This window comes from Bos indicus x Bos taurus, chromosome 7 (genome assembly GCF_003369695.1).
Source record: "Bos indicus x Bos taurus breed Angus x Brahman F1 hybrid chromosome 7, Bos_hybrid_MaternalHap_v2.0, whole genome shotgun sequence".
In the NCBI taxonomy this organism is placed as follows: domain Eukaryota; kingdom Metazoa; phylum Chordata; class Mammalia; order Artiodactyla; family Bovidae; genus Bos; species Bos indicus x Bos taurus.
In genome coordinates, this window is record NC_040082.1 from 90,310,418 (window position 1) to 90,325,217 (window position 14,800).

At 57.5% G+C, this 14,800-nt stretch overlaps 1 protein-coding gene across 2 annotated transcripts; it reads right to left on the minus strand.

Moving 5' to 3' along the window:
- Nucleotides 1–809: 809 nt before the first annotated feature.
- On the minus strand, nucleotides 810–14,531 carry CACTIN (cactin, spliceosome C complex subunit). Of its 2 annotated transcripts, XR_003511913.1 has the most exons (11): nucleotides 12,894–14,531; nucleotides 10,013–10,502; nucleotides 9,359–9,454; nucleotides 8,728–8,873; nucleotides 7,711–7,873; nucleotides 7,516–7,630; nucleotides 3,970–4,162; nucleotides 3,142–3,264; nucleotides 2,781–3,061; nucleotides 1,625–2,284; nucleotides 810–1,109 (listed from the first exon to the last, which is right to left on the minus strand). XR_003511913.1 is itself a non-coding variant. In XM_027547212.1 (10 exons), the coding sequence occupies exons 1-10, from the start codon at nucleotides 13,064–13,066 to the stop codon at nucleotides 1,794–1,796; spliced, it is 2,271 nt and encodes a 756-aa protein (XP_027403013.1). In that variant the 5' UTR covers nucleotides 13,067–14,531; the 3' UTR covers nucleotides 810–1,793. The 2 variants fall into 2 exon arrangements, 1 of the variants encoding a protein (XP_027403013.1); XM_027547212.1 differs by having other exon boundaries at nucleotides 810–2,284.
- Nucleotides 14,532–14,800: the final 269 nt, after the last annotated feature.

The following is a 14,800-nucleotide window of genomic DNA, read 5'->3' on the forward strand; positions in this document are numbered from 1 at the left end:
ATGACGGTGAAGCAGGCCAGGGATCAACTGGAAGCAGCTGCCCAGAGGATGCTGATTGCTATGGCAATCAGCCATTGATTAGTGATGTCCATGGAGGGTCCCAAAGGGGATGGATGGGGTCTTCTTCCACCTGGACCAAGCTGGCTGGGTGGGCCAGGGTCTGCAGTGGGGAGTGGGTGCCCCTTGACTACGTGCACTTCGTCCCCGAGTCCCCAGGCCCTGCTATCTAGAACGTGTCCGCTGATGTATGAGAACATGTGGGGCAGGGCACATCAGTGGAGGCCAGAGCTGAACCAGAGGCTCCTGGACACAGTTAAGTCAGAGTTGGGAGATGACTGGGGGACCTGGGGGTGTCAGTCTCAGTGCTGGGGACCTAGGAGCAGATCACTCTCTGAGAGTGGCCATCCTGGGCACGGTGGGGTGTGGAGCCCCCACCCCTGATGCCAGGAGTCCCCCAGGTCCTGACAACCACAGTTGTCCCTAGACACCGCTGAGCATCGAACCCTGGGTTAGGTGAACAGCTAAGCACCCCCTGGGGTGTTTAGGAATGCACCCTCCTTCTGGGGGGTGAGGGTAGAGGGCAAAGATGGAGGAAACCCTCAGATGACAAGGAGCTCCCTCGGGAACGGTTATCGACTATTTTTAGGGGTTGTACTTGTTTTCTAAAGGTCTTGGTTGTTTGGTGTCTTAGTTCTGACAGATGTACTGTGGTTACACAAGATGTTAGCCATGTGGACAGCTGGGTGTGGATATGGGCATTGAGGGCGGGAACGCGAGACGACCTCTGCAGCATTTCTGACGATCTAAAATTATTCTAAAATAAAATGTTTCTTTAAAAAACATGCACTCTCACAAGTAGACCAATTAAAGGAAAATAAACAAGATTTTTCTCCCCCCACCTAAAAAAATCTTTGTAGAGAAACAACCTGAATTGTACATATTTCCAGATGAAATAAGGTGTCTGGACCACGCTGTCTGAGTAGTGGAGGCAGCCCTTCAGGCTTCTTCTCACTTGAGGCTGGAAATGTCTCCATAAGAAATTGTTAAAAAGCAGCCTGTTTCTGGGGCGGGGCGGGGGCCGGCCTGGGGCCCCACTGGCGCTCTGTGACCTGGTGAGAGATCGTACCTGTCAGACTCTCCACTGTCCCCATCCAAGACTCGGGGACAAGGAGGGTGGCTCTGGGTGGCATCCTTAAGGGACAGGAGAATGCCCAGGCCAGACGGGGCCCCCGGAGCGGCAGCTATGGAAGGATATTGCTCCCAGACTTGATAGTGGGCAGTAACGGGACCTCCGTGCCCATGGGGAGGAGACTGACCCCCAGCCAGCACAGGGGGTGAGCTAGGGCACCTGAGAGCTCAGACATCCCTGGATGGCCTCTTGGGGAGCATGCACTCAAGGCCCTGGAGCCTGGGTCCCACTGGTCCCACACCCACCCGTCAGCGACCTGGGCCAGTGAGTGCCCTGCCAGCCCTGAGGCCCTGACTTGAGATGGCTGATGTGGGGTCTGTCTCACTTGGGGCTCAGCGTCAGCCCAGGGACCGAGGTCTGGCGACACCTGCCGGGTCCCCTGGGCTCTGAAAACCCCCTAGCAGCCCCTCCAGTGTGTCAGTGCCACAGGCCCACCTGTCTGTGCGTCCCCTCAGCTTTCCCAGGTAGGCTTCGCAGGGAAGTGGGACCTGTTCATGCAGGGAAGGGGGGGGGCGCCCTGCGAGGACCAGGCCCCGCCAGGGGAGGCTGCCGGCTCTGCACAAGCCCTCTCTGGGTCGTGGGGCTCCAGGAGGGGTCCTGGCCATCACCGCCGGTAGCGGTAGCGTTTGAAGTGGAACCAGAGCTGGAAAATGCCGTTGGCAAACTGGCAGCGGAAGCCGTGGCGGTGCGAATACTCCCACTCGCGGTTGACGATCTTGAAGGCGATGTCCTCGTAGGGCGGCCCAGCATGGAAGCGGAGCGTGGCGAAGTCCTTGTTGTCGGCGCAGGCCTCTAGGAAGTACTCGGGCGTGGAGCGCTTGTCGATGAGATCGGGGTAGAAAATGTTGAACTTGTAGCCCTGCACGATCTTGGGTGGTGGGTTGTCGAAGTCGTAGTGCGTCTGGTTGTACTTGTTCCACTCGAAGCCGGTGTGCACGCGGTTGAAGAAGCGCGGCTTGCGCGGCCGGTACTTGTCTGCCCACAGGTAGGCCTTGCCGGTCAGTGGCATCTCCACGCTGAACTGGGCCTCGTCCTGGCCCATGCCCTCCTTGGCTCGCCGGAAGAAGATGTCCTCTGCACTCTCGCTGGCGTCGCCTGCAGGGAGTGAGGTGGGGGGCGCGTTACCTGGGACCCCGGACACCCCCCTCCGGCCTCCCTGCCTGTCACACTCCCTGCTCCCGGCCTGCCTGTCCTGTGCCCCCTGTCCTCCCAGGTGGGCACCAAACACCACGTGTCCCCTTGCTGAGTTGCCCAAAGGGCCTGGTAGTTAGAGGCCCGCATGGGGACATTGGATCCGGTCTCCCTGAGGCGGTTTCTCCTCTGTGCCAGGAATGATGGCTGCCCCGGGAGGCCCAGGCCCTGGCCCACGGGCCATGTAAGGAGCTCAGAGCAGAGCCGGGCACTGGAGGTAACCACCACCATCCCTGTGTCCTTTGGACAAACAAGCAAGTGAACAAAGGGACACTCAGGAGAGCTGGAGGAGGATCCAAGCGGGTTCAAGGACAATGCCCCCTTCTCCGCTGGGAAGCCCTGCCCTTGCCCACCCCATAAACAGGGAAGCCCCACCTCTTGCTGCACCCCCACCGCGCACCTGTGACCTGAAGCTGCTGCCGCGACAGCTGCAGGCGCTGCAGGTCCTCGTCCGGCTCCAGCACGTGGGCATCCAGCGGCAGCTCATGAGCTGTGAGCAGCCGCGGGCTGTACTTGCCGGCGTCATAGTCGTCTAGGCTCTGCTGGATCAGGTCCTCCTCCATGAGCACCGCCTCCCCGTCCGCCTCGCCCTCCGCTGGCGTGGCCCCTTCGGCCTCCGGCTCTGCAGGGCCGCCCTCTGAGGGCCCAGGCGGAGTTGGGGCTGGGTCCTCAGGCTCCAGGCTGCAGAAGAGGGCTGGGCTGAGCAGGGCCGGTAGCGGAAGAGGGTCCTGGGGAGCAGGGACAGACAGGCCAGGACTTACCTGTGGCCAGGAGATGGTGGCTCCTGCTTGAGGATGGGGAATAGCGGCTCGCTCTCCACGCCCTGCTCCTGCTTCAGCTTGTACAGCTTCTGCCGCAGCACATCCTGGTGCCGCTCCCGGAGCCTGGGGGGCAGGCCAGGCAGTCATCCGGAAGCCCCATGGGGAAGGCCCCTACCCAAGATTTCTCATGACTCCCAATTTGCAGCAAGGACCAGGTTGAGGGCAGCAAGGGGCTGCAGCACAGACACCAGGAGGGGGCAGGTCCCTGCCCTGGGCCGGAAAAGGACCACGGACTGGTGATGCTATGCTAAGTCACTTCAGTTGTGTCCGACTCTGTGTGATCCCACAGACGGCAGCCCACCAGGCTCCCCCGTCCCTAGGATTCTCCAGGCAAGAACACTGGAGTGGGTTGCCATTTCCTTCTCCAATGCATGAAAGTGAAAAGTGAAAGTGAAGTCACTCAGTGGTGTCCGACCCTCAGCGACCCCATTGACTGCAGCCCTCCAGGCTCCTCCATCCATGGGATTTTCCAGGCAAGGGTACTAGAGTGGGGTGCCATTGCCTTCTCCGAGGAAGAGGATAAATTTAGAAGTGACTGCATTCTGTGGCAGACAGGAACTGTGTTTACACGATGGTCCCATCACGCAGAGAATTCAAACACTGGGAGAATGGAGCCTGTGGATGGGGCAGGCAGCGGCCTCTGGGGCTTCCCGTGATGTCTATTAACCCAGGAAAAAAAAGACCAAGTGCTCAGTGGAGGCTGGAAGGAAGGCGGGAAGGCGGCTGGGAGCTGGTGGGGGTGCCCCCAGCGAGGCCCCACCTGCTTACCTGGCACGTGCCATGTGGGCCCGCAGCTGCTGCAGCAGGCTCTCCCAGTAGCCCATGTCCAGGTTGGGGCCTCCAGCCCGGATCTTGCCCTCGATGCCCTGGAAGATGACCTGCAGCTGGCTGTATGTCTTCCCCTTGAAGACTGACTGCACGTCGGAACTGACTGAGGCGTTGACCCCCTCTCGCCGCTCACCTGCAGTGGGGCAGAGGTGGCTCAGGTAAGGGCTGGGCCCAGGCCCTAACCCCTCACATTTGAGAGGCCCCAGATAGCGAGGCACAGGCTGACTGACCCCTGTCCCTCACACTGGCTGGCTTCCTTGTTTGTGGCTCATCAGACAGCAAGCTGTGTACACTCCCGCCCAGCCCCAGGGCCTCTGCACATGCCATGCAAGCTTTCCACCAGCAGTAAGTTTTCCCCATGAAGCTGGCCTCCTAGATCCCAGCCATCCTCAGTCCTGAGACAATGTCCTGTCCACTGAGAGGCCATCCACAGTCACCAGCCTCCTCCCTTGGCCTAAGGGCCTAACTCTCAGTTTCCCAAGGGCGGGGACCTCCAGCTGCTGTTGGCTTAGCACTGTGCTGGGCTGGGTGAATGTAGGGCAGGCAACCAGCTCGTGTTCCCTGCTCAAAAGCTGGCTTCTCCAACCCCTGCCAGTGGACAGAAGGTCAGTTAATCAGACAGGGTCAAGAAGAACCCAAGTCCCTTCAGCCAACCAACGTGGGACCCTGCAACCAGCAGTTGGGCTCCCAAGCAGCACTGGCTTCAGTGGGACCTGTAGGACCAGCAGCCTGGCTGTGGTTTCTCGCAGGTGCAAATATATCACGGGACCAAAACCGAATCTGGCAGCAGCCTTCACACCCAGCCAGGCAGGACCGTGTCCTGCACTGACTCCGATATAAGCCAGGCCTCTGCCTGTTGACACAGTGAAAACTTAACAATCCACAGAAGCCACAGGCACTAAGCCACTGTCTAAAGGACCTAAGGGGGCTTTAACAGGGTGGGGAACTGAGGAGGCCACAGGGGTGTCCGAGGACCCACTTTCTCCTGCAACCCTACTGTATAGTGAGGATTCCCCAGCTACAAAGGTGAGAAGGGGAGGTGATGGGAGGGGAAAAGAAAAAAAAAGGAGGACTTTCCTGAAGGTCCAGTGATTAAGACTGTGCTTCCACTACAGTGGGTTCAAGTTCAATCCCCAGGTGGGGAAGTTCCACATGCAGTGCGCCTGGGGGTGGGGCAACAGGAAAGAAAAAAGAAAAGAGAAGGAAAAGAAGGAAGGAAAGGAAAGGGCCAGTTTAACTGGAAAGGGGGAAGGCTGCTATCCTCAGGGCTCTGGGAACAGTGGGGTCACACCTCTCAGCTCCCCTCCTCTCTCAGAAATCAGGCCCAAAGCAAACACACTTGCTCTTTGAGGACACCTGGAGCCACCTGGGGCCCCAACCACAACACGCAGGGGGAAAGGGGACAGAGGGGTCACTGATGCAGTGGGGATGGGGAGGGGCCAGGAGGGGCCAGGAGGGGGCATGGGCCAGGCACTCGGGGAGCTCTGGAAACGGGGCGGGGGTACGGGACCAGGGATAGACACTTGGCACAATGCCCCTTCACTTTCCTGCAGCCTTGGGGTGGGGCTGTGCTTCAGAAAGAGAACAGCCAGAGCCAAGCTCCAGCCCCAGCCCTGCAAACACCAGTGAGGGGAGAGGAAATGCTTCCTGACATTTGGGACACCAACCATTTCCTGCCTCGCTCTAGAAGTTACTGGAGGGTGCAGGGCCAAGCTGCAGAAAAGAGCCGTGGGGTCCCAGAAAGCAGGGTTCCACTGCTGGTGCGAAAGCAGGAAGCCCTAGAAGGGTGGTGGCGGACAACCCCACCCTCAGGGGAACAGGGAGGAAGGGCCCAGGGAGGGGGGCAGGGGGCCGGATGGGAGCCTCCCAGGTGTCTGGCCCCCTGAGGAGTGAAGCGGAAGGTGGGGTCATTGGTGAAAAATCCCCCATGCCTTCCATAGTCCTGAGCTGAGGCGTCAACTCCATAAAGGTGGATGCTGTTTTGAATGTTTGACGACCGTGTGCTCACTTCTCTTCTGGAAACCCTCCGGGAGGTTGTCCCCTGTGCACAGGAAGAACACCCAGGCTCTGGGGAGGCTGCTGACCACCCCTGGTGGCCAAGCTACTCACTCACTGGCCTGGGTGTGCCCCTAGAGTCATGCCCCAGGCTGTCATCCAGTCCAAGGGGCTTGCGGCACCTCTCAACCAGCACCTCTGCCAACCAAGCAGCTGTTTCTGGACGTTTCTCTGTTGTTGTTTTGGGGTTTTTTTGGTCGTACTGAGAGGGTTGTGGGAGCTTAGTTTCCCAATCAGGGACAGAACCCGGGGCCTGCAGCAGTGGGAACGCTGGGCCCTAACTGCTGTGCAGCCGTGAAAGTTCTCTGGACATGCACTGCTGATGGCAGAGCCCCTTCCTTTCTCTGGGACTCACTACAGGATGCGCCCCGAGAGGAGGGCTGACAGAAACACAACTCCACTTTTGAAGATAAAGGATGCTCCTCCTCTAAGAGAAAGGAAACAGCCCCGACCACCCCGTCTGAGCAGCATGTACACAGGCTCAGGGGACACAGGTCGCCTGTCCCTCAGCTGCCGTGGGTGGGCAGCGAGATACGGGGCTGAGAGCTTAGCGACACAGGCTCAAGGCCCCCAGGAGCTGGATGCCGTTAAAGCCAGTGGCTTCAAGGGGCAGGGGCAGTGGGGCTCCTGTGGTTGCTGGCAGGCTTTTATAACGGTGGCTCTCAACCACAGTTGAACCTGCTTCCTCTCAGGGGCCACTGGGCCATATAGGGAACATCTGTGATTGTCACGACTGGGAGCTCTTGGCACTGAGTAGGTGGGGGCAGGGAGGCTGTCCACACACCACAGGGCCCAGGACAGGCCCACAGAAAATGGTCTGGGCCCAGATGTGAGCAGTGCTATGGGGGGAGACACTGTTTTAGAGTTTATCCTCTTTGCAATTATATGCATGTAATCATTTTGAAGAAAAGAAAAGCAATTAAAAAGGAACACAGATTTCCTTAGTGGTCCAGCGGTTAAGACTTGGAGCTTCCACTGCAGGGTGCATGAGTTTGATCCCTGGTCAGGGAACTAAGACCCCACAAAACACATGGCGTGGCCAGAAACACCTCCCAAACAAGAAAAAAGCCCTCCATACAGCACAGGTTCCTACCAAGTGGAGTCGGGTGCTGTTCTCACTGAAACAGATTGAGCCTCCAGTAAAAACTTAACACCCAAACAGAAGAGTCCTACTGGTGCTGATACCACAGAGCCCAAGTGTAGGCGATTGTTTAAAGGAAGCCCTTGACACTGCTGGGTGAGACTCCCCCACCAGCAGAAGAGCCCCTCGCTTAGCACCAGCTGCTCCTGATGGCTTGCAGAGGCCTGATGAGGCTGTGGCTACCCCAGGGGGGAGGCAGAGACTTGCAGAGAATCGGGTCTTCTGTGGAGCCACCTGACCTGCTCCTACCAGACCCAGAGGTGCGACACTGCTGGCCTGGCCCACATTACCTGGCCCCTTGCCCGAGGCCTCTAGCTTTCGGAGCTTGGAGATCTCGTCCTCTGTAATGATTGTCATGTCCCTCCAGAAGTCTGCGTTCTTGCCCTGCTCGAGTTCCATGTAGACCTGGAGGAGGGGGCACGGCTGGTGTGAGGGCATGCCTGGGGCCTGGAGGTGGTGGTGGGGGGGCACACCGCAGGGCGCACCTGGATGTCCTCTAGCAAGTCCTCCATGTCAGCCACCGTGAGGCCGTTGAGGAAGGTATAGGGCTCATGCATCTCCACGGCCAGGTCGTCATCCTCAGCACTGATGTACTTGGCCAGCAGGTCGATGGGCTTGGCCCGTCCGTCCCGGATGCGGATCTTGGACCTGCCAGGGAGCAGAGGGCAGAGTCAGAGCCAGGGCCGCATCCTCACTCCCAGACTGGGAGCCAGGAGAGGAGCCCAGCCCGCTGTGGGCGGCGGTCAGGGAAGGCTTTGTGCAAGAGGAGGCATCAGGCCGAGAAGCAAGAAAAGTTGGAAAGCACAGGCCCTGAAAGAGGCAGAGACAGGACAAGGTAGGGTCTGAAGAACAGTGGGTGGGCCACGAGAGAGGAGCAGAGAGGACAGCCCGGGCGAAAGATCTAAAGCCTCAGTGCTGTGCATGGGGACGGGCATCAGAGGCTAACCCTGTTCCAACCCCAGAGAACCCTGTGACCAGGCGGGTCTGAGCCCCTGGGGACTGTGGGTAGCCAGGTAAGTAGGGGCCAGGCCTGAGGCTCGCACAGCCCACATGACCTCAGACAACTCTTGACACCTCAGGAGCCTCGCTTTCCTTGTTTGTAGATGAAGCTGATGAGCAAAACGCCTCAAAGGTTGCGGACAGCCAGGGCCTAGCCAGTCAGGGCTGGTTGGTACCCTCTACTCAGCCGTATGTTTGTACCACCCGCAGCACCTGGCATCACGGGGTGAGAGTGCAATGATGAGGGAAGCAGACAGAAAGTGAGTCAGGATGGGCCCTGAGGAGGTGCGAGGTGCAAGCTTGAGGGCCAAGGGGGCAGGGTGGGGAGCAAGGGTGGGTCCCACCCCCTCAGGTCCAGGAGCAGGGGGCGTCTAGGAGGAGGAGGGACATGTCCAGGAGCAGGAGGAGGGGCGAGCCCAGGAGCAGAAGGGGGAAGAGGAAGGGCAGGTTTAGTAGGAGCAGGGGCGGGCCCAGGAGGAGGAGGGGTTGGGGAACCCAAGCACCGAAGCTTGGCCTGCTGCAGGTGAAAGTTGTCTTCCTGCTCCTCCCAGGTCTTGAAGTGCTCCGCCTCCTTCTCTCGCTGCAGCATCTCCAGCTCCTGCTCCCGCATGGCCTTCTCTCGCTCCCGCTCCAGCCGCAGCTGCTTCACCTGAGGGCACATGCAGAGAATGAGGGGGGGACAGCAGACGACGGGGTCTCGTGGGGTCTGCCCTTATCCTCTCAGCCTGTGGGGTTCCCCAAGGTTTGGGGGGCGGGGTACTGTTCCTGGCGCCTGGCCCCAGTGGGCTGGCCCTGGACATAGGAATCCATCCAGGGATGCCTGAAGCTCTGGACAGACCCTGGGGCAGAAGGGAACCCTCTTTCTACTAGAGACACAGTAGCTTTAATGGCCAGGGCTGCTCTGGCCACCCAGCAGGGAGGGCCTTAGAATAAATCCTGGAGGCCAGCAAAGCTGAGGTACTGTCACTGCCTGAGCCTCTGGATCCAGCCATGCCTGAGGCCAATCTCCCCTGAATTTTCCACGAAAGCCAATCAGGTCCCCCTGGACTTAAGCCAGGGTGAGCCAGACTCACTTTCTGTCTGCTTCCCTTGGATCCCTCAGGAGGGAAGCAGGAAACCCCAGGGCGCCCCCACCTTTTGCAGCTCCAGACGGTTGTCTTCCTGGATCCTCTTGTTCCGCTCCTTTAGCTCCTTCTCCTCCAGGTGGCTGATCCCCTTCTTCTCCAGGGCCTGGAAGGGCCAACCACACTCCCGCTGAGACAGATGCCTCCTTCCACCATCCTCCCTGGGAACATCCAGCACAGCCTCCTACACTTCATAACTGCTCTACCAGGTGGGGACCCACCAGGCCGAAGCACCTGCTCTGCTGATGTGGGGTGTGAGGCTGAGGGATTCGGCTGCCTGAAGGAACTGCGGCCTGCAGAATCGGCTCAGTCCACTCCAGCATCATGGAGCTCTGTCTGCCCTGACCATGGAATCCCACCCTGCATGTGATGCTGAGACCCTGTTCTCCCATTCTGCCTGAGGTTAGGCTGGTTCTGTGGGTGGAGGGCCTGAAATTTTACACCATAGGAGAGTGTCATCAGAGGAGAAGCTGGCGGAAGCTGGTGTGTGTGCTCGTGCAGGCACACAATGTCAGTGGCAGGTACAACCTGGGCACATGCACTGGGAATGCTAAACAATGTCTTTGGAAATAAGCTGTAACCAGTGTATGAAGCAAAAAGACAGAAAGGACTGGCAAGCAACATGAGCAGGACTAAGGGCCCAGCCTGGCTGCCCGAGGCTCACCTTGTTCCAGATGAAGGTGCCCAGCAGGTTGTTGTCACCAAAGGGGTTGTCGGTGTTGGTATAACCCATGTACTCCTCGCCCCAGCCCATCTTCTCCCGTTTCTTCCGCTCCTTGGCCTCCTTCTTGGCCAGCCGGCGTGCCCGCTTCTCCTCAGGAGTCTCGAAGGCCTTCATCAGCTCCTCCTGCTGCTTCCGTTCCTCGCGCAGCCGCAGGCGTTCCTGCAGGCTCTGTTGCTGGCTCAGGGCTGCTGCCGCTGCCTCCCGGGGGCTCTGTGAGTGGTCCCTGGATGCGGAGCTGGACGCTGAGGAGCCTGGGGACCAGGAACATGTCCGTTGCCGCCGCTGCCGGCGAGCCCATTGGCCCCGCTGCTGATGCTGCTGCTCATCGCTTGAGTCAGACTGAGAGGAGTGGTCCTGGGCACGCCGGTGGGCAGGAGAGGGGCTCCGGGTCTGCCTGCCTCGCCGTGGTCGCTCCTCTTCTGAATCCGACCTGTGGAGGGAACCCGTGAAGCTCTGCTTGCCGCCAGCTGGCCAATCACCTGTCCCACTGCCACTGACTGGGCAGGCACCTGCTGGGGGCCAGGAGCTGGTTTAGGTTCTGGGAACATAGCAGTGACCCAAACACTGATGGTCCCTGCTTCTGTGGGGCTCACATCAACAAATGTGACACTAGATGGGACCATGAGCCACTAGGATAGTGACAGTGCATTAGGGCGTGCAGAGGCCAGAGAGGAGCTCGCTAAGAAGGTGACATTGGAGGAGTGTCAGGGAGCTACGGGGAGATCTGGAGAGAGTGATGGGGCAAAGGCCCTTGGGCAGGAATTCATTTGGCATATTTAAACAGCAGCAGGCAGGCCTGTGTAACTGGAGCAGAGTGAGTGAGGGGGAGAATGGGAGGGAGGGCAGGAGGGCAGGTGGCCTGGGCCAGATGGTGAGGGAACTATAAGCTCTGTCCAAGGTGTCCAGGGGGTTTCCCTGGTAGCTCAGTCGTAAAGAATTTGCCTGCAATGCAGGAGACATGGGTTTGATCCCTGGGTTGGGAAGATCCCCTAGAGAAGGAAATGACAACCTACTCCAGTATTCTTGCCTAGAGAATTCAATGGACAGAGGAGCCTGGTGGGCTACAGTCCATGGGGTTGCAAAAAGAGTCAGATGCAAATTAGCAACTAAACAACAATAACAAGGTGTCCAGGGAGGGTTTACAGAAAGAAGGTGGTGTTTGCCGGCTCTATAGGACAGGCAGGAGCAAGACTGGCGGGAATACAGAGCCTTGACAGGGCAGGTGAGGCGGGCAGGCAAAGTAATGAACCCTGGGGATAGATTCTTTAATGTTGGGGGCCTTTGAGCAACTAAATCTGTCTTTATTTTGTCCAATGCTCCACCCATTAAGCTCACAAGAAAAAACTTACACCTTGAAAACCAATTATTTGGCATTACTTAAACAAAAACTACAAACTTGGTCAAATCTTCATAAATGACATTGATTTTCATGACCTATCTAGAGTGGCTGATTCTTGTGAGCAACTAAAATCTTAGAAACCAATAGGTGACAATAACAATTTATTGCTACCCACAAACCACTGCTAAAACATCAACATTAAACGTTAAACCAGAGTCAGCAAACTTTTTCTGTGAAGAGCCAGATGGTGGATGGCAAAGTAAGTCAACTCGGCTATCACAGGGCAAAAGTGGCCCATGAACAGCACATGAACTAACTGGCATAAGTTTATTCAATAAAATTTTATTTCTAGACACCAAAACTTGAATATCATGTACTTTTAATGTGTCATGAAGTACTACTCTTTTGTCTTTCCCATCCCACCCCCTCCCCTCGACATTTAAACATGTAAAAGCTATTCTTGGTCCTAGGCTGTAGTTTACCAAATACTGGTTTAAACCATCTCTTTACTATTTTCACTCCGTTTGTCTTCCTGGAATTCCTGGGTGACAGTGATCTTATGAGACTCAAAAGGAGGGTGATCTCAAACCTAGAGGGTGATCAGTGGATGACAGTGGATGACAGCCACCCTGGCTATGGTGTGGAGAACAGGCTGGAGGGATGGGGAGACAGTGCATGCTTCCAGAGCCCCTGTGGAGATCCTTGGGGCACAGATGACAGAACTTGGATGAAAGTGGGGCAGGGACTGCCATTTACAGGCTGAGCCAGCAGTAGAACCCAGCTCTGAGAGTCAGTCCCTATCTCCATGCTGATTCCCTTGTGTTGGAACAGATTTAAGCAGACTCAAGCCAAGTCTGGTCAGGTGCCCCATCTCCAGAAGAAAAGGGCTGTGGGCAGATGGGAAGCTGAGCAACAAGTCCGAGGACTCAACCGAGTCCTGCCACCTGTCATCAACGGTTCTTCTCTCTCACACCCCAGGAACATGTGTTGTCACTTTTACTTCGGAAATCCCTCTCAAATCTACCCACTTTCTCACTGTACCTTCCCACAGCCTCCCCTCGAGAAAGCCATCATCATCTGTTGCCTGGACAACTGTTACTACGTTCCTGCTCCTTGGTGTCACTCCTGCAGTCCCGCTGAGTCCCTTCTCCAGGCGAAAACCAGTGGGAACTGTGCAAGGTAATCCAGACATCACTTCTTGGTTCGAAATACTCCACAGCTCCCTGCTCCCCTCTTAAATAACTCTCAAATGCTTCAACGGTACACAAGCCTGCACGATCTGGTCTCCCGCTTCCTCTCCGACCTCATCGATTCCCCAACTCCTCGCTCCTGGAGCCTCTCGCTTTCCTATCGCTGCCTGGTCAATTCCGACGTCCTCAGACGTCCCCCTTTTCAGGAAGCCCTCCCTGACTAGCTCGAGGGGCTTTCAGCTCCCCTAAGGCTGGAGCTGGACCTCCAGCGCGGCTTACACAACTACCCTACCTACGATCCCGACTCCTCCGCCTCCGTCTGCGTCGTCCCTCGTCGTCTCGGCTACGCCGGTTTCGCCGCCCATGGCTTCCGCTCCGACTTCGGCTCCGATTCCCGCTCCAGCTCCGTTGCCTTCGACCCCTGCGACCAGCCGACCGCGAGCGCGAGCGTGTATCCCGACCCATCGGCTGGGACGGTGGCGACGGCGCTGACACAAATACCCGGGGCCTGTGCCGGGGGCCTTCCTCGCTTGTGGCGCGTGCCTGGTTGCCCCGCCCACGCCTGAGCAGGGAGATTGGAACCCATCCTGTCGCCCCATGCCGCGGGGACTTCGACCCTCCTTAACCTCTCCACTGTCCTCAGTGTGGCCTAAGTGATGGACTCCGGCCGGACTGTCGCCGCCAGAATTTGGGATTCGCTCTTCAGGCAATACTAGGGGCAGGCCCAGGTGGGTCCTAGCGCCTTAGCGAATCAGAGGGGCAGCGGGCGGAGCAAATGCGAAAGAGGACCTGTAAAGGGCGGGGCATGGGGAGGCGGGACCAAGAAGCCGGCCTAGAGAGGACGAGGAGCCGGCATGGGAGGGGCCTAGGAGGCGTGGTCAAGAGAAGGCGGGGTCTCTGGGGCGTGGCCTAGGAGACGTCTTGGGGGCGAACTCTCGCTGGTCTTGAGGCGGGGAAGCCTCCAGACTGTAGGTTTAAATCCAGGCTGCTCCAGGAGACCAGGGGTGGGTGCTGGTATGGAGACCGAAAAGTCTTAGATGATGGGCTGATCCTCTGTGAGAGTCCTCATCATGCTACACCACTGCCAATACCTGTGTTTCTTGGATTAAGCTTTGAAAAAACACTTCCATAACGTCTTAAGTTCCTCATTAACTCACTTTATAGATTGGGAAATTGAGGCTAAGAGAGAGAAAGTCACGCCAAAATCCCGCCCCCAATGAGCCAGTGTGGAGCTCATCGGTGGCCCATCCGGCTTTGTCCTGTGGGTGCTGGCAAACCGTGGGAGGGCTTTGAGCGGGGAGGGATATCAGGGGTCTTTAGGTGGAGTCCCTGCCGTTAGGCAGGGGCAAGACCACAAAGGGGTGAGAGTGGAAGCCCGAAATCTGGAGGAGCCCAAAGTCCTGCTCTGAGTTCCCCAAACCCCACCCCCAGGGGATGGTGCTTAATTCTTTAAGCCAACTCTTTAAATGTGTAGAACACAACTTCCAGACACCATCCTAGATGCTAGCTTTGCATATTCTGCTTAGTGCTGCAGCGCGGGTTGGAGGGTGGCGGCATGGAGGCAACCCTTGATAACTGCCTGTCTTGGAATGTGGGTTGTCCTGGTGACAGGCTGGCCCAAAACGTTATTTTCCCCACCCGGAGGCATCCTTGAGCATATCTCCTCTCTGACCATAAGGGGAACATAGTCGTGATCGCCTAGTCTCGTGTACCAACGAGCTGTGCCATCTGTGTCTGGGATCAAAACTGGGTTGTCAAGGGCTTGCTTAGAGACAGAATCTTGTCTTCAATGCAGTGTTTCTCAAATTGGGAGTCAGGGAGAAATATTTTCCCCTTAAAAGGGGTCCATGCATTACTCAGTTTGACGGACTGGCAGAACAATCTCTGGGGAGTGTTTGTTCCTGAGGTCAGCTTTTATTTATTAAAAAAAATCTTTTTGGCCAGGCGGCATGTGGGAGTCGCTTCAGTCGTGTCCGACCTGCGCGACCCCATAGAGGGCAGCCTACCAGGCTCCCCCGTCCCTGGGATTCTCCAGGCAAGAACACTGGAGTGGGTTGCCATTTCCTTCTCCAATAGATGAAAGTGAAGTCGCTCAGTCGTGTCCGACCCTCAGCCACCCCATGGACTGCAGCCCACCAAGCTCCTCCATCCATGGGATTTTCCAGGCAAGAGTACTGGAGTGGGGTGCCATTGCCTTCT